The 22,063-nt window shown below is 36.6% G+C and overlaps 1 protein-coding gene across 1 annotated transcript in view; it reads left to right on the forward strand.

Moving 5' to 3' along the window:
- LOC150108407 (reelin-like) overlaps nucleotides 1-22,063 on the forward strand; it is a 920,570-nt gene that overhangs the window by 665,126 nt on the left and 233,381 nt on the right. The window contains exons 43-44 of the mRNA XM_090390755.1: nucleotides 6,663-6,804; nucleotides 14,929-15,036. Coding sequence (XP_090246881.1) covers nucleotides 6,663-6,804; nucleotides 14,929-15,036 — 250 coding nt within the window. The remainder of the gene's footprint in view (nucleotides 1-6,662; nucleotides 6,805-14,928; nucleotides 15,037-22,063) is intronic.

Below are 22,063 nucleotides of genomic sequence, written 5' to 3' on the forward strand. Positions count from 1 at the left end.
ATCACCCTTTTCCTATTATTCACCAGACTCTGTAAATTGCATCTTCTCAACCTATCTTCATATCCAACATTCCAGAGATCTCTGGATCCTATCCAACATCTCTTCATCCTTTTGAAAACCAGGTGTCCAAATCTGTGCACAGTAGTCCATATGTGGCCTAATTAGAGCCTTATACAATGGAACCAGAACCTCCTAACTTCTACAAGGCAGTGCCCTCTGCATCATTTCTAGAATTTGTTGTGTTATCCTCAAAATTTTGTCAATATGTCCTCTAAATTTTAGATCCACCATCACCCCAAGACCTCTTTTTTTCACCACTTCCAATCATATATCTCCACCAAGAGTAAATTCTACATCCCATCTTTGTTTTCCAAATTTTAAAACTTTGCATTTTGCAGCATTGAACTGTCATTCCCACTCATGCCCATTCACTCAGTCTATTCAGGTCTTCTTGTAAATCCACAACATCTGCTCTACACCTCATAGTTTGTCCCAACTTTGCATTGTCTGCAAACAACAGTATATCCCCATTCAAATCTTACCCATATAACTTCCATACAGGTTAAACAGCAATGGCCCTAAAACAGACCCCTGAGGCATACCACTAGTAACTTTCCTCTTCTTAGGAAAATTGCTCCCCCATACACAACTTGTTGATACCTATCAGACAGTTAAATTCCAATCCAATGCACTAGTCTAATATTCAATCCCATCTGTTCTAGTTTAATTATCATCTTGTCATGCAGTAATCTTTCAAAACCCTTTACAAAGGCTAAGTAAACTACTGTATGTTCATCTCCCACATCCAATGTTGTTGTCACATTATTGTAAGCAAGTAAGTACATTACTAAAACATGACCTCCTTTTAGCAAATCTGTGCTGTCCATCAAAGAAAATATCATTGTTGTCAACACAATTCTGGATCCTGATTCTCATCAGCCTCTCCAACACTTTTACCACAACTAACACACAGATTGGCCTGTAATTTGATTATTATTATTATTACATAGCACCTCCAGGGAGTCCAAAGACTCATCGAGGGAGGGCACATACTCCACAATTCTCCATCTCTACTTTCATTATCTACACCAACACCATCTACTGCTGAACACCACCACTAGTATTTTCATAGAAAATCACCAACATCCATGCCCAAGGTGGGATTCGAAACCACAGCCTTTTGACTCAGCCAATCTCCTTTATGGAGTACAATCTTGCCTTTTTTCCACTCCTTTGGCACTTGACCGAATGTAAAACTCATATTAAATAAATATGTCAAGGTAGATGTCAACTCCCTAGTACATTACTTCAAAATATTTGGTGATATATCATCAAGTCCCACAGCCTTATTAATATTAATATCAAGTTTGCTTAATTCCCCATATACTTCTTCCTCACACACAGTCAGTCTCTTCCTCCTCATCCACTGTTCTCAAACTCATCATGATGTCACATTCACAGGGATGAAAGACCTTTATATATTGCTCATTAAATATCTTCACTGTATCCTCTGCAGCAGTTGTCCTCATACCATTTTCTCCAATCAATGCCTTCATACCATAATCATTCTTTTTTTTGCTGGCTACATATCAAAAGAATTCCCTAGGATTTTCTTTGGCTTCATTAGCTAACTGCTGTTCATATTAAACTTTGGCTACCCTTACCAACTGAATTACCCTGCTTGCCTGTATTTTGCATTCCTCATTGAATTGATTATTGCCAATCCTCTTATGTTACCTCCATAATATCTTCTTTTTTTTTCTGTATTGCACGCTTAATCGCTTCATTCATCAATTTCACACCTACCTTATTTAGCCTTATGTCCTTTGGAATATATTTATACGTTGCTTCTACTAGATAGTTCTTGAATATCACCCAATGATTTCATGCTATAGCTGCAAGCTGTCTCCTGAGCTTCTCATAATTACTAGCATTGTAGTTCCACAAATGCCATTTCCTCACAGAAGACCTTACATGGTTGGCAAACACCCAGGTAATCACTTCATGGTTACTCTGGAGGGAGATTTGACACCTCATTTATAATAACATCCTTGATGGGATGATCAAATCTAAGACCCTTAATCCTGCCTTTGATAGTCATCCCTCAAAAACTCAAATCCAAGACCCTTAATCCTTAAGTCTTTGATAGTCATCCTTCAAAAACTCAAACTCGTTTTCTTTATCCTTTCTTTTAAGCTTACACGGTGATCCGAATACATTTTTGAAAATTATGGAGACAACTACTGTGTTTGAATAAAAACTTTAGTTTAATATAACTAAAATCTACATTCGACATTTAAACCTTTATGTCAAGGTCATCTTCTGGAGCATACACACTATACACACAGTGTGTGTATATAGTTTTGCTGTATACTTTAGTGTAGCTTGTTTTCTGTGTATGGTATAGTGTAGCTTGCTTTCAGTGTGTGTGCTCCAGAAGATGACCTTGACATAAAGGTCGAAACGTCAAATGTAGATTTTAGTTATATTAAACTAAAGTTTTTATTCAAACACGGTAGTTGTCTCCATCATTTTCTTTACTTCCAATTTCTGTCTCATCATCCCAGTCTATACTGCTGTAATTAAAATCACCCTTTTCCCATTTGCTTGGCTAATTTGCTTTTACATTTCCTGGTGACCACCCTCCACATTACCAGGTCTATTATAACATCCAATGAAGTATTTCATTCTATTCACCTCTATCTCACACCGTACTGACTCAAAACCACTACCACTATTTCCCCCCTTGCATCTCTACCTTGTATAGACAACTCTTTTTCTGTCATCAGTAGCACCTCATGTCCCTTTTTATCCTTTCTATTCCTATGAGAATGTCATCCTCATCTAACCATGTCTCACTTATTCAACAATTTTTGGGTAAATGAACTCAATCAATGTAACCATATCATTTCTTTCCCTTCTTTCTGGTACTTCTATTATTTGTATACAAACATAACGACTCATTCCTGGATCTATAAAAAATTTCACTGATACTACTTATTAGATGTGACTTTCCATGCTTTCCTCAAGCCATTTCTTTTTCTCCTTACTCATCCCAGAACCTTCTTCAAATCCAACTGTTTTTTCCTACATTCCAGATTATCCCCTTCTCTTTTTTGTCTACACATGCATTCACATCCTCTTGGAGCATCAGCCTCTCTCTCTCGCTCTCTCCCATTGTGTTCCCCTGTCCACCCCAAGTCTCTCAGTTTCCCTGTTTGTCTTGTACACTTGTTCCCTCATTCTCTACACTCATGCTATCCACTTCTTTATTCATAAGCACCACTTCAATCTCTCCTTCTGTATTCTACTGCTCTTTCATATCGCTTCTTACTTGCTCAGATTCATTCTCTGCACTAATTACTCTCCCTTGCAGTAGCAGTGCCAGCTGGGTTGACCGAATGGTTTACATACCTGCTTTCCAATCAACAGGTTGTGGGTTCAAATCCTGTTGCTGGCATGGATGTTTGTGATTGTCTTACCTTTTGCACTGCTATAAGCTCTGATATAGCACAGTATCACTTTGCTGTCCTTGCATCATTAAAACCATAAATCATCATCATCATCATCATCCAGTAGCGGTCTCTCTCAAAATGACTCGCACCAAAACCATTCAGATGCAGTCCATCACTGTTATACAGTTCAATTCTTCCTTCGAACTCATTCCACACATTAACAAACTGCACTCTTTTATCTTCACACATTTCAACTAACATGTCATTCATAATTCTTTCTCTCTGCCTCATCTCATTCACTGTGATACCTGGGCAGCACACTGACTACCTTTCCTATCACACTACATTTTGGAAAATTATGGAGACAACTACCGTGTTAGAGTAAAACTTTAGTTTAATATAAACTAAAATACACACTTGATGTTTTGACCTTCATATCAAGGTCATCATCTGGAGCATACACAATATATACACAGAAACAAGCTACACTACAATCTACATGATTTGCTAAAATTACTGACCAACCGTTACAACAATTATTGGCCTGACCTCTGCTGAAAAAAAAAAAAAAAAACCTTTACTACATCAAAGCTAGAGTCCTATTATTATTATTATCTATTAAGTTACAAAATTAAATTGGACTGGAGAACCACATGTTTATATATATATTAAAAAAAAAATTTATACATATAAATTTCAACCAATTGGTATGGGATGGTTTCCAATAAAAACTGAAATTGCTTAAAGTATACTAGATTGCCTAAAGTATACTAGATACTAAATAGGCTGAATATGTGCCATCCAAATTCTTTTGGAATTTTTATCCCTCCATTATTGTTGAGATTAGAGTGGTTAATCAGAATTTTACAGGCTTCTTTAAATTTTCTTTCATATCAGAAGCCTGAGTAATTCTGATTACCCACCAGGCATAAAAATTCCAAGAATTTGGATGACACAAAGTCAGCCTACTTAGTATCTAGCATAACTTAAGACTTTAAGCAATTTCAGCTTTTATTGGAAACTATCCCATACCAGCTGGTTGAAATTTATATATATTAATTTTTTTCTTCAATATATATATATAAACATGTGGCTCTCTAGCCCAATTTAATTGGGCTGGAAAGCCATTATTGATAATATATAATTGATAATAATTGCAAAAGTCTTTTGACAAGACGTTTGCAATTCGATAGGTAGGAGAATCAATGCAATTCATGGTAGGTAGCACTGGATAGCCTTCTTTATGAGTTTTCGGGAGCCCGTATAGACGGGGAGTTCTTCCAAAGTAGGTGCGTAATTTATCCATGTAATTTGGGTCCCAACTGATAACCTCATCAAGTAATTTAATTAATTGTTTAATTTGTGAGTTGCCAGTTTTGATATTGTTTCTCTGTTTACCAATATTCCATTAGCCAACACAGTCAAATTATTATAGGAAGATTACCCTCCAGATATCGCAAAGATTTTCGAATTTGTTATCCATTCAGGTTATTTCAGCTGGAAAAACAAGATCTACAAACAAGTTGAAGATACTACCATGAGTAGCCCTCTGTCTCCACCTTTGGGAAACTACTTTTTGAAACAATTCGAAGACACAATGTTTTCATCCATTCATCCTCAACCATCTCTTTGGTATCATTATGTCGATGATGTTTTTGCTATTTGGTCACATACTATTTTCACCCACAAATTGAATATGTGGGTGAAAATAGCCTTCACCCACATATTCAATTCACTATGGAAAAAGATTATTTTGGTACTTTACTTTTTTTGGACATCCTCCATACTCGAACTTCTTCTGGTACTTTATGAAGCATCTTTCGAAAGCCCATATTTACTGGCAGATACATTCATAAAAAGTCTGCTCACCACACATCTCAAAAATTTTCATTCTTAAATCTCTAATTAATAGAGCACATAAAGTTTGCTCTTCTCCAGTAATCTTATAACAAGAACTTTCCATCATTAAAAAGTTAATGGAATTGAATAATTACAACCCCAATCAAATCCAACAGATAATTGAATCTTATGTTCCAATATCTAAGGTTTCTTCAACAGTCCACAGAGTTCCAATTCCCTACATTCCAGGAATCTCGGAACCTATAAGTAGAATTTTAAAAAAAAGTACCAATTGATTCCCACATGTATTCCTATCAACAAAATTTCTTCCTTATTGCCTTCTACAAAAGATAAACTGTCATCTCTATTTTTGGCTGGCGTTTACCAAATACCATGTGAATGCGATGTTTCTTATTTTGGACAAACTGGCCGTTCTGTGGAAAAAAGAATTAACGAACATCAATATTATATTGAATACAACAAACCTCAGAAGTCTGGTCTAGCACAACACAGTATTAACACTACTCATAATATCCAGTGTGTTAAAGCTATTATCATCCATAGATGCAGGTTCAAATATGAATGCCTTCTTAAAGAAAGTTGTGAAGCTATTTTACACCGACCGAATTTAAATTGAAATGATTGTCTCTCTGTCTCGAATATCTGGGAAACTTTTATTTTATATAATAAATAAAAAAAAACAATTATCTTAAATATTAATTAATTATTATTTTCTATCAATTGTATTTTAATAGGTGATCCACCAAATGTTCGTTACTTGTATGCCATTCCTATAACTGTTTGTGTGACACTGAAGATGTACTATTAGTTTTAGTATGAAATATCTGTACCTTATTAATTAAAAAGTTATTACTGTGGTCTTACATGTTCTTTTAATAATAATAATTATTATTATTATTATCATTTTGGTAACTCCATTGAGTCACCAGACTCATTGTGGGAGGCCCACTCATAGTTGCAGTATTCCATTCTTTTCAAGTAAAATACTTTCTAATAATATTCTTTTCAGTATCTTAATATAAAATCCTAAAATCTCAATAAACCAAAATTGGAAAACAGTCAAGATATGAACTTTTAGTTATAAAAAAAATGGTATTTTAAACTATAAACTTTGTTCATTCATTAAAGCTTACTCTTATATTAAAAAAATGCACTGTTTACTGCATTTTTAAAATAAAATTAAAATCTTCCTGAATTCTTTCACTCTTTATGAAATATATACATTTTATTGCATTATGCAAGATGATGTTGGTTGTAGCAGCACCTTCCTTAATTTTAATATGCATTTCATTTGATTACATATATATGTATTGTTCATATAGTACCAAGAAACAACTGTGTTTTCAGATCTACATCGGTGGTGATATCAATGGACTTATTACATTAAATGATGACTTTAGTGTCACACACGAAGCCAACTGGGTACTGAATCCAGGAGCTACAATAGAAACTGTGTGTGGCAGTCGTGGTAACTTTCTACATTTCAAAGGTATCTATATAATATGGTATATTTAATCACTGTAAATTCATAACTATTATTTAGCTTTTGGATTAGATATGTGTTTTAATAAGTGAAAATAAAACATATCTTTTATCTCTGCATTACAAGCCTAAAGGCCTCTACACATATTATTATTATTATCCCATATAGAGATGTCGAAGAATGTTTAAGCATATCATGGCTATGTATGATATTAGTGAGAAACCTTCAGCTTGTGGTTTCTGGGTATTATTTCTAAATTGATTGCATTTGCTCCAACCATCGTTCTTCTATATTTAAAAACTAAAGTTTCTGAAGGAAAAATTCTATCATATCAAAGTTTCTGGAGAAAAAAAATCTGTCATATCCATCTAAGATCAGTTAACTTAGTTTAGCTTGGGAAAAAAGAGACCTAGAAAATGTCACACCTCTCATAGTCAGTCAGTGTTGATCTTTTGATTTGAGAGACTGCTTACAAGTGAGAGGCAATGCATGCATCAGTGACTGGGATATAGGTGTAAACTTATATAGCATTATAAAAAAAATAATAAGGATATTGCTAATTTGTTTGGTTATATCCAAGTTTCTGTCCACTAAGCCACTATCATTTGGCTCTCCCCCATGTAATAATAATGATGAAATATCCATACCATTATCATGGCAGATTTCTTTCTTTGGTTTATAACATGACACTCCAAAGAAAACTGAAATCATTTCTTTGTATTAAAAAAAAAAGAAAAACCTTCTGCGCACCCCCCTCCCCACACACACACAGAATTGCATGAACCCAGTTCCATTAGTGGTGTGCTGTGTGCAGCCAACATTCATATGTTTATCAGTAGAGATAGAGTTGTCTAGCTGTATGGGTTCACATGAAGTGGGGAGATAATGAGAACTGCGTAGCTGTAATAGCACTTCACAAAGTTAGAATGCGGTCACCTGTTATTTTCAACATGTTAAAAACAGGTTGAGATGGTTTGGTCATGTGATGAGGAGGGAGGACGAATATGTGGGAAGAAGGATCATGCAGATGGATGTGCAAGGAAGGCGGAAGCGTGGGTGGCCAAAGAAGAGATGGAGGGAGCTGGTAGAAGAGGACTTGAAGATGAAGAACTTGGATGTGGTGACAGCCCAAGACAGGAAGGTGTGGAGGAGACTCATTACAAACAGTGACCCCACTTAAGTGGGAGAAGCTGCAGAAGAAGAAGAAGTTAAAAACATTCAGGATCAGTAAGATGTTTGTGTATCAGACTATTAACCATTATAACAATACAGTAGATGTAACTGATCGCCAAAGAACAGTTCAGCCATGCTGTGTTAGGACGCAACAGCTTGTGAAGGCAAGTCTCTGCCATAATCCTGTGAGAATGCAGAAAGCAATGTAGCAAGAAATGACCGTTTTGCAGAGCATGATGTCACATGTAATAACTGATGGCCTGGGGGGGGGGGAGCATATAATCATTCTACTGTACACTTCCTAACATCACAACTTATGTGGCAGAGGGTGATAAAATCAAGAGCACTTCTCTGGCAGTACATAAGCAACAGACAGAGACATGAGAAGATTTTCACCATTGAGGAGTCATTTAACTGCCAAAATGATCGGGTGGTCACATGTGTGTCCCAGATGGTCACATAGTACCCAGCATTCAGAGATCATCACCCCTCATCAATGAAGGTTTGGTGGAAGGTAATGTACCAGGGTATCCAAGTTGCATTTCTGCAAGATTGGGTCAAAACCTCCACCAACGTGTTTCAAGAGACTGGTGAAACCTGTATGGCCTCTAAACAACACCTTGTTTCATCGTAGGCAGTGGACCTTCCAACAAGACTCAGTTCCTGCACACAAAGCATGGACCACACAACAGTAGTTGGAGGCAGATGTGCCTGACCACATATCATCATCTGATTGGCTGTCTGGAAGTCCTGTTTTGAATCTGTTGGACTTCAAATTGTGGTCAGAGCTTGAGAGAGTAGCCAGCAAGAAACAACACTCCAGCATGGCCAGACTGAAGGTGAATTTGTAGCAAGCAGTGGCAGACACAGCATCCAATGGTGTTTCCATTGGATGCTGTGTGCCACCATCGATATGTGGCCTTACAGACTTTGGGAATGCGTGAAAGCAAAAGGGGGAACATTATGAACATTGAATGCTGGTATATGCACATTATACACGTGGATTGTATATACTGAAAGCTATAAAGGATTTACTGATAGATTAAAAGTTTATGCACCATTCAAATTGCAACAGTATTTATGGCTAGACTAGGTATTTACTACAACAAACTCTTCCTATGGGCTCTATGATTTTGCTATGGTGAGAGTTAAATGCATATCAATAAATGAAACAAAGCCTCCGGAACACATTTGATAGCAACAGTGCCATTGGGCTGAAAAGAGCTTGGTTCAAATTTACCAAGGATGTACAAAATCATTGTAAGATCTTTGTTAACTGAAAGTGAGTTGTCCAACTTCATAATGGAGGTGACGGTCTGCAAATTATGCAAACTAGCCAGAGCGCTCATTATGAAACTTAAAGATGTAGCAAATATACAGATAAGATTACTTCTTCTATCATAGCATTATGTTTTTATGAAATTACTTCCAATAACTAGACAGTTTTTTTCTTCTCAAATACTCAGATTTTCTTCTCACAAAATTGGTTAGCCATTGAATACACTCAGTAGACAGACTGAGGAGATAAAATTAACAGTTCTATCATGATATTAATTAGATTTATGTGAACTTATTATTGTTATTATTATTATTATTGCGTGCTACCTCCAAAGAGTCCAAAAACTCATCAAGGGAGGGCACCTACTCTACAGCTCTCCATCTTCACTACTTAATCCACCAACAGCAAACTGCTACTACCATCATTACTACACCAACAGCATCTACTGCCCAACACCACTAGTATTTTTTTGTCTATAAATTGCATGTGTTCTCAAGATCAGTTTGTCTATGTGTGGGATGAAAAACCCAAGTTTCCAGGAGGAAAAACCCTGCTACCTTCATATGAGATTGGCTAACTCACTTTCAATTGAAAAAAACCATATAAAGATTCATCATGATGAGAATCGAACTTAGACCTTTACCAAGAGTGCAATGTACTGTCACTCTTCCAATTGCGCTAAAGAGGCATGTATAAAAAAAAGCCAGATGCCACCCTTTGTTCCCAGGTGGTCACCCTTCTAAGCACGAGGCCCACTGCTGCTTAACTTTGGTGATCAGATGAGAACCAGTATTTGGAGCAAACTTCAAGAACTGGTTAAAAATATTTTATGAAAATGTGGAAAGTCATATAATCATAAATAAAAAACTCTCCACACCTGTCCAAATCAATTGTTCCATATGACAAGGTGCTCTCTATGGCCCTCTTTGTATTAGCACTTGAACCGCTAATTAGCGCAATAAACACAAATAAATAAACAAATTCAAAGAACAAATATTTATCGAGAAAGCAAAGCAAAATTGCTAGCTATGTCGATGACATAACACTTGCTCTAAAAAACGAAAATCCATGGAGGAAACATTAAGAATATTGGAATCCTTTGCAAAGGCCTCAGCTCTGAGGATGAATGTGGTGAAGTTTTGGTGTTTGGCGACTGGAAAAAGGAACCTAAAATACCGGCAGGAATGTTGAGAAAAAACTACTTGCCAGTATTAGGAATAAAAATTGGAGGCCCAGACACATGTAGATCAGTGGAAAGAGTTGTATGAAGCCATATTAAAAAACAATTAATAATATGCAAAATAGGCACCTTTCTTTGAGAAGCAAAGCTAGGATTTGCAATATGTACTTAGCCTCTCAATTGTGGAACAAAATACATAACATTCCATAACACAATGGGCAGATAAAATTCATAGGCTCTTTGGGACATACATATGGAGTTCACAATATGAACCAATGTGCCATGCAATACTCTCCCATGAAATAGAAGCTGGAGACCTCAGTCTAGTTAATATGCACTGGAGAATCAGTGTTCAGCATAGTCTGGCTGATGCATACTTTTTTGTTTTCTAGGAATCCTCTCCATGGCAATTTGTGAAACTTGTTGGAAGTTTTTTCACTTGGTTATACTATAAATTAAAGATGCCAAGAAATTATATTCTTGGTTTAATCCTTTATCCAAATGTCAGCAAATGAAGTTTGTGCCTGAAGTATTTTTAGGACTGGGGCAACTCATATAGAAGCTAATAACTTTGCATTACTTGCCATAGTATTCCATAATACAAAGCACGTATCCTTACAGACATTTATAGTGCTATGCATTATGGGAAGGGTCACTACCCAGACTGGTTTTGACCTTTATTGAGGCATGATCAGGGGGGAGCCAGACTCAGTGGTGATCCCAAGGTTCGAGTAATACAGAAGTCATATTTCCACATACAAGTAACCAAAGGTGTCACACTTTATTGTTAAAATACTCTGGATTAGAGATAGTTGTTGGAAGTATTTTCATATGGTTATACTATAAATTAAAGATGCCAAGAAATTATATTCTTGGTTTAATCCTTTATCCAAGTGTAAGCACCTGAAGTATTTTCAGGACAGGGCAACTCTTTTATAGAGGCTAATGACTTCACATCACTTGCCTTAGTATCTCGTAATGTCTGGCTCCCACTGATGAAATATCCACGCGGTTAGCTTAGTGGCTTTGCGCTTCGCAACCATATGCCTGGGGAAGGAGTATCCTAGGTTCGATTCCCGTCAACAACGTGAGGAGCTCAAGGATCTTCCTCAGCCATAGCTAAGTTAGCCGGTCATGGGCATGGACAGCAGGGTTTTTTCTTCCAGTTTATCTGGTGTTTTATATCCCGCAAGCAGGCAAACCAGTCCGAGGACACACACACACACGGATTACATTCAGGAATACTGACCCAGCAATAGGTCTGATTTGTCAGCCTATGCCGGTTCCAGTGCCTGGATAAAATTTGGGGGGACTAGATGGTACCGTGAACTCCTGTATAAAGGGGGAACACTGTATCATCACACAGAATTTATTTATTTTTTACTGATGAAACCTCAATAAAGGTCGAAACTGGTCTGGTTAGTGACCCTTCCCATAATGCATAGCATTATACATGTTTGCAAGGATATGTGCTTTGCATTATGGGATACTAAGACAAGTGATGTGAAGTCATTAGGTTCTATGTACGAGTTACCCTATCCTGAAAATACTTTAGGCACAAACTTTGCTTACACTTGGATAAAGGATTAAACCAAGAACATAATTTCTTGGCATCTTTAATTTATAATTTGTGGAAATGTTGTGTATTTAGTACTATGGACAGGCTAAAGGGTTAGATATCTGAATTCAATTATTCGTATTTACGAATTTAGGGACACAAAAGTGTTGAAATGATTATTTCAACACTTTTTTCAACATGTGTTGAAATGATTATTTTACTTATTATTAATAAAATAATAAGTAAAATATATTAGTTGATTAGTTAAATATAAAGAGTCAATAGGCTTCATTTTGGCGATATAAACATTATTTAAAATAAGGGGATATTAAATCCCACATTGTTTTAATACCAAATAAGAAACTCAAAGATTGGTATCAGAGAGTTTCATGCCAAATATAGTATAATAAACTGTAAAAGTATCGGCAATTACTAGCGTGAGCTAATGCAAGTAGTCCCAGTACATAGTACAAATACAGGCAACTCGCAGCAAAGGTGGGTAAAGTTCTGATCGCTATTCTTGGTATTTTCCATAATGTAAAAACACATTTCCTAGGAAATGTATGCTGTTATTACATTATGGTGGGAGGTCACTACCCAGACCGGTTTCAGCTTTTGTTGAGGCTTCATCAGTGAGTAGCTAGACCAAATTAATACCAAAGGGTATAGCGAAAAGAACTTATATACTCTGCTATACGAGTTGTCAAAAAGGTGCATCCATTAAGTTACTTAAATATCAAGAGCCAGTAGGCTTCATTTCAGCGATGTAAACATTCTTTAAAATACCAATCTTTGAGTTTCTTATTCGGTATTAAAACAATGTGGGATTTAATATCCCCTTATTTTAAATAACACTTGATGTTTTGACCTCTGTATTGAGGTCATCATCAGAAAAATACATGTGTATATGAAGACAAGCTACATGCTCTTGCACTCCACAAAGATAAATTGAATCTACACTATTAATTGATCTTTTACTTAGCCGCCTGACCTCTAGTGGTAAAAAAAAACAATAAACTCTGCTAAAGTCCTCCCGTACTAAGCTTTTCTTCGGGACTTGTACAGTTCAGGTTGCTATACTAAGATTTTCTTCTGGACTTGTACCGTTCAGGTTGCTATTGAATGTTTTAAAAAAAAAAAAACCTTCACTAAGTATTCTTGTATTGAGATTTTTCTTTGGCTTGTTCTGGTTGCTATAATGGTTGTAAATGGGTCCTCCACATTCTTGGAATGGTTAAACCATCATTTTTGTTAAGATTAGGATTGTGTTTGAGCATTTCACATGCTTCTTTAAATGTCCTCTCGAACCAGGTTTTGGTGTGGTGTAGAGACTTGGTACCTTTCCAATCAATTCTGTGGTATGTCTGGAGTGCGTGGTCTGAAAGGCCGGTTTTTCCAGAATGAAGGTATTTAATGTGTCGTTTGTCGTCCTTCCTAATTGGGATGGTTCGCCCTGTTTCCCCTATGTAGGGTAAGTTACATGCATGATATTTTGTAAACCCCTTGGGTAGGCTAGGTGTGGAAGAGGATCTTTGGAAGAACTGAATAGGTGTCTTAATTTTGTCAGTGGTTTAAAGGTGGTTTTGATGTTGTATTTGGGTAGTGTTCTGTCTATTTTTTCTGAAATGTCTCTAACAAAAGGAATGGCAATGGCATTCTTGAAACCTTTTTTATTTAGTGGTGTCTCTTTCGAGGATCTTGTGAATAGTTTTTTTACTGTATCCATTTTTTATAAATGTATGGTTGACGATCTTGTATTCCTGGTTTAGAGCTTGTTCATTGTTCATTTGAACAAATAATTTGAGTTCTGTGTTTAAGGATGCTTATGACATTTAGTGTGTGTGCAGTAGACTGAGAAGGAGAGACTGCCTGAGGGAAGATGTGTGACAAGTGTGTGTCTAGGAAAGGAAGAGAGTTGTGTTTTTCTATTTCAATGGTGAATTGGATATGTTTGTGTTGTTTGTTTAAGTGGCTAAGGAATGTATTTAGTGCTTCACGGCCGTATGGCCAAATGGCGAAAATATCATCACTGTATCTGAGCCAAAATTTGGGCTTTAGGCACACTAACTCTAGAGCTCATTGCTCAGTCTTCCATAAAAAGTTAGCTGTTGGGGGGAAAGTGGTGAGCCCATGGCTGTACCTTCTTTTTGAAGGTAAAATTTGTTTTGCCCAAGAAATATCCAGAACGGAGTGCATGGGCAAAGAGGGCTGTGATGTCGTCTGGAAATATGTTCTGTAGGAGCACAATAGTATCATTGATCAGGACATTTGTGAAAAGGGCAGTTATGTCAAAGCTGACTAATAAATCTTGATTGTTGAGTGTAATGTTTTTAATTTTTCTTATGAAATGTGTATTTTTTATGTAGGAAGGGGAACGATCTACCAATTCCATTAGTGTGGCCGCTAATTTTTTGGCTAAGTGGTAATTTGGGCTGTCGATTCCTTCAATATCATATTAAAAACAAGGATATTAGGAAAGAACTTGACATTGTCAGCATCCAGGAATGCGTTAGCAGAGCTAATCTCAGGTGGTATGGTCACATAAACAGAATGGGTGAGGAAAGATTAGCAAAACAAGTGTTCTCTGCCAGGTTGGCAGGAAAACGACCCAGAGGAAGACCAAGATATAGGTGGATTGATAGTACAAAGTGCCTTAGAAGATAGAAATATAAGATCTGATAATGTTGGAGTCTTGACAAGTAACAGACTGATTTGGAGGAAAATTGTAGATAGGAAGTTAGTAATGATGTAAATTTTTCATGTAGTAATATCATATCCTGTACACCCCTTCAGGGTACATGGCAGGAATTTGATGATGATGATGATATTTCCAACAAAGAGCATCATCATTAATAGTGATTATGCTATGTAAGCAGTAGGATTATTTGTGTTATTTATTATTTTAAAATTTATTTTTAAAAGTTATTTTTATTATTACAGGTAGTGAGAGTACACGTTATGCAGTAACAACAGATGTGGTAGTAGGAGAAGAAAGTTTTATACAATTTGAAATAGCAATGGGATGTAAGGATAATGCTGCTTGTTATGGTATGTATATCGAAATTTGCACAAGAAAATATTCATAGTAGTAGTAATTTTAGCTATTCAAACTAAGATTCAAATGTTGTATAATCAAAACTTTATTAGGTCTAGTAAGTAAAGATAAGCCAGCTAGTTGTGGATGGAGGTGATAGGTTCGTTTTCTCCTTGGAAACTCGTTTTTTTTCTGCCATGAATGTTTTGATGTCAATATTATGTGATAAATTGTTGGATCCCATGGAAATACTTAGATATTATTATCTAATTTTCTCTGTGGAGATACTTACATAATAATATAAAGTGTAAGAAATACTCATTATTATCTGAGTATATATATAAAAAAACTCATATAAAAAGTGTAACTGTAACTTTATACCATTAATTTCCTTTAATACAGTATTTGCAGATAAAAAAATAAATGAGAGAGGATAAAGATATATTCAAACAAAGAATTATTATATCTTCCAAAGAAATCCTGTTTTCGGGATTACTTTGGTAGATTCAAGGCATTTTTCTAAGTAAATTCTAAATTTTATAGCATACTAATAAAACAAAAATTACATAAAATAACAGTTTTAAGCAACCCACCTCATGTTCTGCCCTGTCAGGTGTTATCTCCATCCAGGAAGTTGACTGTTATGGATCTCTACCTAAGATCCACAACAGACAACTCCCTCTACCTCCTTTAAAGTTTCCCCACTTGGTGGGGAAACTTTAAAGGAGGTAGAGGAAGTTGTCTGTTATACTCTGCATTCCATCATTGCCTACCAAATTTTCAAAATCTTACACTTTGCAACATTGAACTGACAGTTCCACTTACCTGTCCATTCATGCAATCTATTCAAGTCAGTAAAATCATGAGAGAAAATTATAGCAAAAAAGGTACATGATTTGAAAGTCAAGTTGCTGAAGATGAGGCAAGAGATGAAGCAGATGTGGAATGAAATGAAGAAAATTGTGGATATGTATGCTAGAGTGAAGAATGCTGAAATGAATAATATCTGAATGAAAGAGCTAATAAGTGATGTTTGGAGATTCAATTATTAGAGGTGTGGTAAACAAGAAGATGCACAAGGTTTGTGTTCCTAGAGATAAAAAGAATACAGTGATTGAAGCAATTGAGGTATAGACAAGCAAAAGAGTTGGTAGTGGTAGTAGGAAGAAATGACTTGACCAGGAATAAGGAGTATGTATTATTAGATATCTGGAGGTTGATGGGAAGGATAAGATAATAGCGTAATAAGAAAAGTAGTCAGTGTGTTGCCCAGGTATCACAGTGATGAGAGGAGATGGAGAACACGAATTATGAATGATATTATTATTATTGTACCCTCCATGGAGTCAGCAGACTCATTGTGAGAGGTTCGTTCAACTGACAGCATATTTATCAGACCAAATCTTAAAATCTTAACACTCCTTGCATTACCAACACAGTCTGGTAATGCTTTCCATTCACTGATAATTCTCCATGTAAAAAATCTATTTCTCACACCCATCATCACCACATTCTTACACAACTTCTAGGAATGGCCTCTGATTCTTCCCCTCTCACCTTCTACTCTTTTTATAATCCCATCTGAATTAATCCAATAATATCCTCTCACTACCTTAAATGCCTCTGTTCATATCACCTCTATTCCTCCTATCCACCAAACTCTGCAATCCACATATTATTATTATTATTATCCAAGACCCATTGGAGTCAAAGACTCATCTAGGAAGTCCTTTTATCAAACACACAGCTCATCGTACCATGCTTTAAACACACTCAAATTCTCTGTAGACACCACACTCTCAGGCAAGGCATTCCAATCATTCACAACTCTCTGCATGAAAAAAAACCTGCTTCTCATACCCTCCTTATACAACTTCCAGGGATGACCTCTGGTTCTCCCCTGATCTCCCACTATTTTCTGTAGAACCTCTCCAGCATTGATCCTATAACAACCCCTTAATAACTTGTAGGTCTCTATCATATCTCCCTTCTCCACCATACTCTGCATGTTGCATCTTCTCAATCTCATATTCGACATTCCAGAGGTTAGAAACTACCTTAGTCAGTCGCCTCTGAACCCTCTCCAACATCTCTTCATGCTTCTGAAAACCAGGTGACCAAATCTGGGCACAATAGTCCATGTGTGGTCTAATCAAAGCCTTATACCAGCGTTTCCTAAACTTTTCTGATAACGAATCACTTCACAAATCCTGAAATTTTCACGGAACATCTTGGTTATTTTGTAATGTATTAATAATTAATTAAACATCAAACATAATCATTAAATTAATTTGTGCTGATTTTCATTGACATATTCCATTCTGATAACCAAAAATTTATAATATTATTATAAGTACTTACGAGTGAATGCAGACTTTTTCTCCTGTGTGCTGGTAGTTTTTCCCTGCTTTTGTACATCTTGGAGATAGGCTAGAGGTGGATGAATCACTATCTGTTGCGTCACAAACACCTTCAATAAGCGATCTCCAGGATGTACAAAAGCAGGGGAAAACTACCAGCACACAGGAGAAAAAGTCTGCATTCACTCGTAAGTACTTCTAATAATATTATAAATTTAATGATCGATTAATTGATGTTTAATTAATTGGCAAAGCATCATCTCCATCACTCTGATATATATGGATGAATCACTATCTGTTGCGTCACAAACACCTTCAATAAGAGATTTCTTAACACCAAAATTAAACAAAGTCCCTTGTCTCTTATTCATATTAAAATTTAAATCTGTAGGCCTATTACTTTTAAAAAATCACAGCACTACGGTTTCGAAACAAGCACTTTCACTCTACAATACGAACTTGTGAAGAAAGTATTCAGTATTACTAGATCTGAGAACCAGATACAGACTACCTTGATCTTCAATTTCAGTGGAAAAATTTTCTTTATACTTCCTTGCTGATTGGTCACTAACATTTGCTACACAGATGTTATTTCGTTCGGTTTTGAGAACAGGATACGCCGCCCATTGTAATCAGCTTGCAGGCAATTTTTATGACCGGTCATAAACAGTGGTATTCCCTTTCCCAATGTTGAAAGATTTCGATGTATGAAAATTAACGATAATTCATGAATACTTCCATGTTTAAAAATACACGGCTTGGTTACTAACATTTGCTACACAGATGTCATTAGGCATTCTAGGTCTGAGCTTTTTGACATATTCACGAATATTATTCTCTTCAGAATATTTCCACTATAAAATATTTATTCATGAAAAATGCTTAGAAAACTAAAATGACAAATTCCAGGAGAACGTCTCGTGAAACACTTATTCACCTTCCGCAGAACACCAATGTTCCACAGAACACAGTTTGGGAAACCCTGTCTTATAAAATGGAACAAGAATCTCCCAACTTCTACAAGTCAGTGTCCTCCACATCATTCCCAGAAGCCTTTGTGTTGTCTTCACAATTTTGGCTATGTGTCCCCTAAATTTCACATCCTTATCCACTATCACCCCCACTCCATAGCCAGCATTCCAAAGTCCCGATATTGTCTTAGTCACTCGTCTCTGGATGCTCTCCAGTGTTTCCACATCACACTGAAAATGAGGTGACTAAATGTGAGCACAATAGTATAAGTGTGGTCTGACCAGTGCTTTATACAATGGCACAACCACTTCCTTATCCCCGCTTTTTAGAGTACCTCTTATAATAGCAGCACTACGATGTGCAGCCTTTGCAACACATGCTCCTCTACACTTCAGTCTACTGTCAACCATCCCTCCCAAATCTCGAATCTCATCCACTTTCTGCAGTACTGTACCATCAACATAGTACACAGACATATTTCTGCACTCCAAAATGCAACACCTTGCACTTATTAATATTAAAACTCAACCCCACTCCTTTGTCCAAGTCAAAAGTCTATTCAAATATTCCTGAAGGGAATTAACATTAGCAGTGCTACTTATAATTCTCCCCAACTTTGCATCATCAGCAAAACAACTGAAGATCCCCATCAGTCCACATGATATATCATTTACAAACAAGTTAAACAGCAGGGGGGGGGGGCTCAAGAACAGAACCTGGGGTATGCCACTGGTTACCCTCTTTTTTTTGAGACACTGTTCGTCATACACATCTTATATAATTGGAATCTTTTGGAGTGGTACTATATTTTGCCTTCTTTGCACTCCTTAGGAGCCCTACCCACTGCAAGACTTTCATTAAATAACCAGGTTAAGGTTATAGCCAACTGTTGTGCAAATTTGTTAACAGTATGTGGCAGTATGTCATCCATTCCCACATCCTTATTAACATCTAACCCAATGAAAATCTGATACACCTCTGATTCTTTCACTTCTAATTCTCTTAATACTTGCCCTCGCTTCTATATTTCACTGCATCATTTTCACCAGTATGATATACACTGATAAAGTGCTCATACAGTAATTCGACTATATCCTTTGCAAATTGTATTCTGCTGCCATGACTATTCACCAGTGTCAGCCTGCCATAATTATTGTTTCTCTTGCTTCCCACATTGCGAAAAAATTTCCTTTAGTTAACCTTGGCCTGATCACCCAATCTCCTCTCATACTGCACCTTTTCTTTCTTTACCATGCTCCTCACCTTCCTAGGTTACACTTTATACTTTGCATGGATCTGATCACCACCAGCTGTCTCGTACTTTCTCCATAGCATTTTCTTTTCCAACACAGCTGCTTTTCTTTGTTCACTGTTCATCCATTTCACTCCAATTCTATCCTTGGTATGCAGTTATACATTGCCTGTACTGTATCAGATACTGCCTCGTGAATTTCCATGCACTGTCAACATCTTTTCTGCTCAGCTAATCTACCCAATATATTGATGCTAACTAGTTACAGAGTTTCCTGTAATCATCTGCTTTTACTTCCATACATATATCCCTTTTTTGGCAGTAACCTGTTCTTGTTTCAGCACTTCTGAAACAAGTACCTCATGATCACTCTCTCACCAACCAGTGGCAGTGTCAAACCTCATTGACAACTACATCTTGTGAAGTAATCACCAAATCCAAAACATTAAAGCCTCTACTTGCTTCAGTCACATGCTGCTGAAGATATTTAACCCTTTATTTACTTTAAATGTCAGTAAGATATTTCTGACTTTTAAATAATAAAAGTCAGAAATTCAACAAACTCACTCTCCTTGTTCCCATATATTAACTCCTCCTTCCATTCTATATTCCTGTAATTAAAGTCTCCTATCAGAATCACCTTCGTATTTTTTACATGTGCCAAAGCCATTTGTCTAAACATTTCACAATCAGTATTGTGAAATGTTTAACAGCATCCTACCAGATATCCTACTTTCTTAATTGCAACTTCACACCACATAGATTCAAAATCTGTGTGTACACTATCAACTTCCACACTTTGTGGGCACAATTCCTCTGCAATCATGAACAGCACTTCCCCCCATCAGCCCATCCCCTTTTAACATATCCTTCTGAAAAATTATGTTTCCTTCCATTTCTATTCCTGACATCACATCCTTCTCAGACAAGTTTCACTTATTCCAATTATGTTTGGTCATACTGACTCAATAAATGCAATAAACTCAGCTTTCTTGTTTCGAATATTCCTTACATTTGTGTACAAACAACTATCCCTATGTCTTTGAGGCTATTCTACCAGCACCAACATTCTCTATTGTATAAATTAAAGATGCCAAGAAATTATATTCTTGGTTTAATCTTTTATCCAAGTGTAAGCAAACAAAGTTTGCACCTGAAGCAATTTCAGGACTGGGCAACTGGTCAGTCACCTGGATTCAGGATTGGCTGTCTGATAGGTATCAGAGAGTTGTGTATGGTGGGGCACTATCAAGGAGGCAGAAGGTTACAAGTGGGGACCCACAGGGCTCAGTACTGGGACTTGTATTGTTTAACCTTTATATCAATGACATTGTCAGTGGATTGCAGGGGATATTCAGTATTTTGTAGATGATGTGAAGCTAGGAAGGGTTATTAGTAATAGTGCAGATGTGGCAGCTCTGCAAGAGGATTTGAATAAACTGGACAGATGGGCGAATGAATGGGGATATCGGTTTAATGTAGCAAAATGTAAGGTCTTGAGGTTTGGGACACATCATTGGATGCTGTTCGAGGAGCTGTATTGGAGGAAGTAGGGGAGACAAGAGATCTGGGGGTGATGATTGATAAAAAAACTGAAATTCAGGGAGCATATTGCAAAGGTGGTAAACGTAACCCAGAGGATTGCTGCAATACTGAGAAAGATGCTGACTTGCAGAGATAAAAGAGTTGTTATTCCATTGTGTAGAGCCCTGATCAGACCACACTTGTGCTGTTATTCTCAAATTTGGTCCCTCAGAATTTGAAGGGGATAAATTACTGTATATTATCGCATATAATGCAAAAAATTTATAGTCTAAAGTTTGTTTTCACATTATATGTGGATCTTAAAAATATAACTTCCTATTAGACTTGCACACACACAATATATACTACCTAATGCCTATGCAACCAAATCTACTTGACCCACTCGCATTCAGGGGACCGAGCATGCATTGTATCTGCGCATGAAGCCAGTAATGTAAGTAGTGCTAATATCCCGCCCCTTGGCGGGATATTAGCACAGTTATATCGGTTTAACCACAGTTCATTTTAAATATTATTCGTTAAACAAACCTAGCCTGAAAATGAGCCAACAGAAACGTAAATGTTCATCTTTTGAAGCAGAATTTAAATTGAGTGTCGTGCAGTTTGCAGAAGAACATAATAACAGTGTTGCTATGAGAGAATTTGGTGTAGCAGAGAGTAATATTGGACTTTGGCGTAAGCAAAAAATACAGTCTTGAAAAAAATCTCCAAAACAAAACGTGCCTATCATGGAGATGTAGCATCCTTTCCAGAACTCGAAGAAGAGCTAAATGAATGGATTTTGACGCAACGACAAGATGGCATTATAGTAACAAGAAATGCAATTCGGTTTCGAGCTCTACAACTCAAGAATGGTAAATTTAAGGACATCTTTTCTTGCTTCGCCTGGGTGGTGCAACAGATTTATGGAAT

This window comes from Typopeltis vanoorti, chromosome 3, assembly GCF_054136105.1.
Source record: "Typopeltis vanoorti isolate ZY-2024b chromosome 3, IOZ_Tvanoo_1.0, whole genome shotgun sequence".
Taxonomy (NCBI): domain Eukaryota; kingdom Metazoa; phylum Arthropoda; class Arachnida; order Uropygi; family Thelyphonidae; genus Typopeltis; species Typopeltis vanoorti.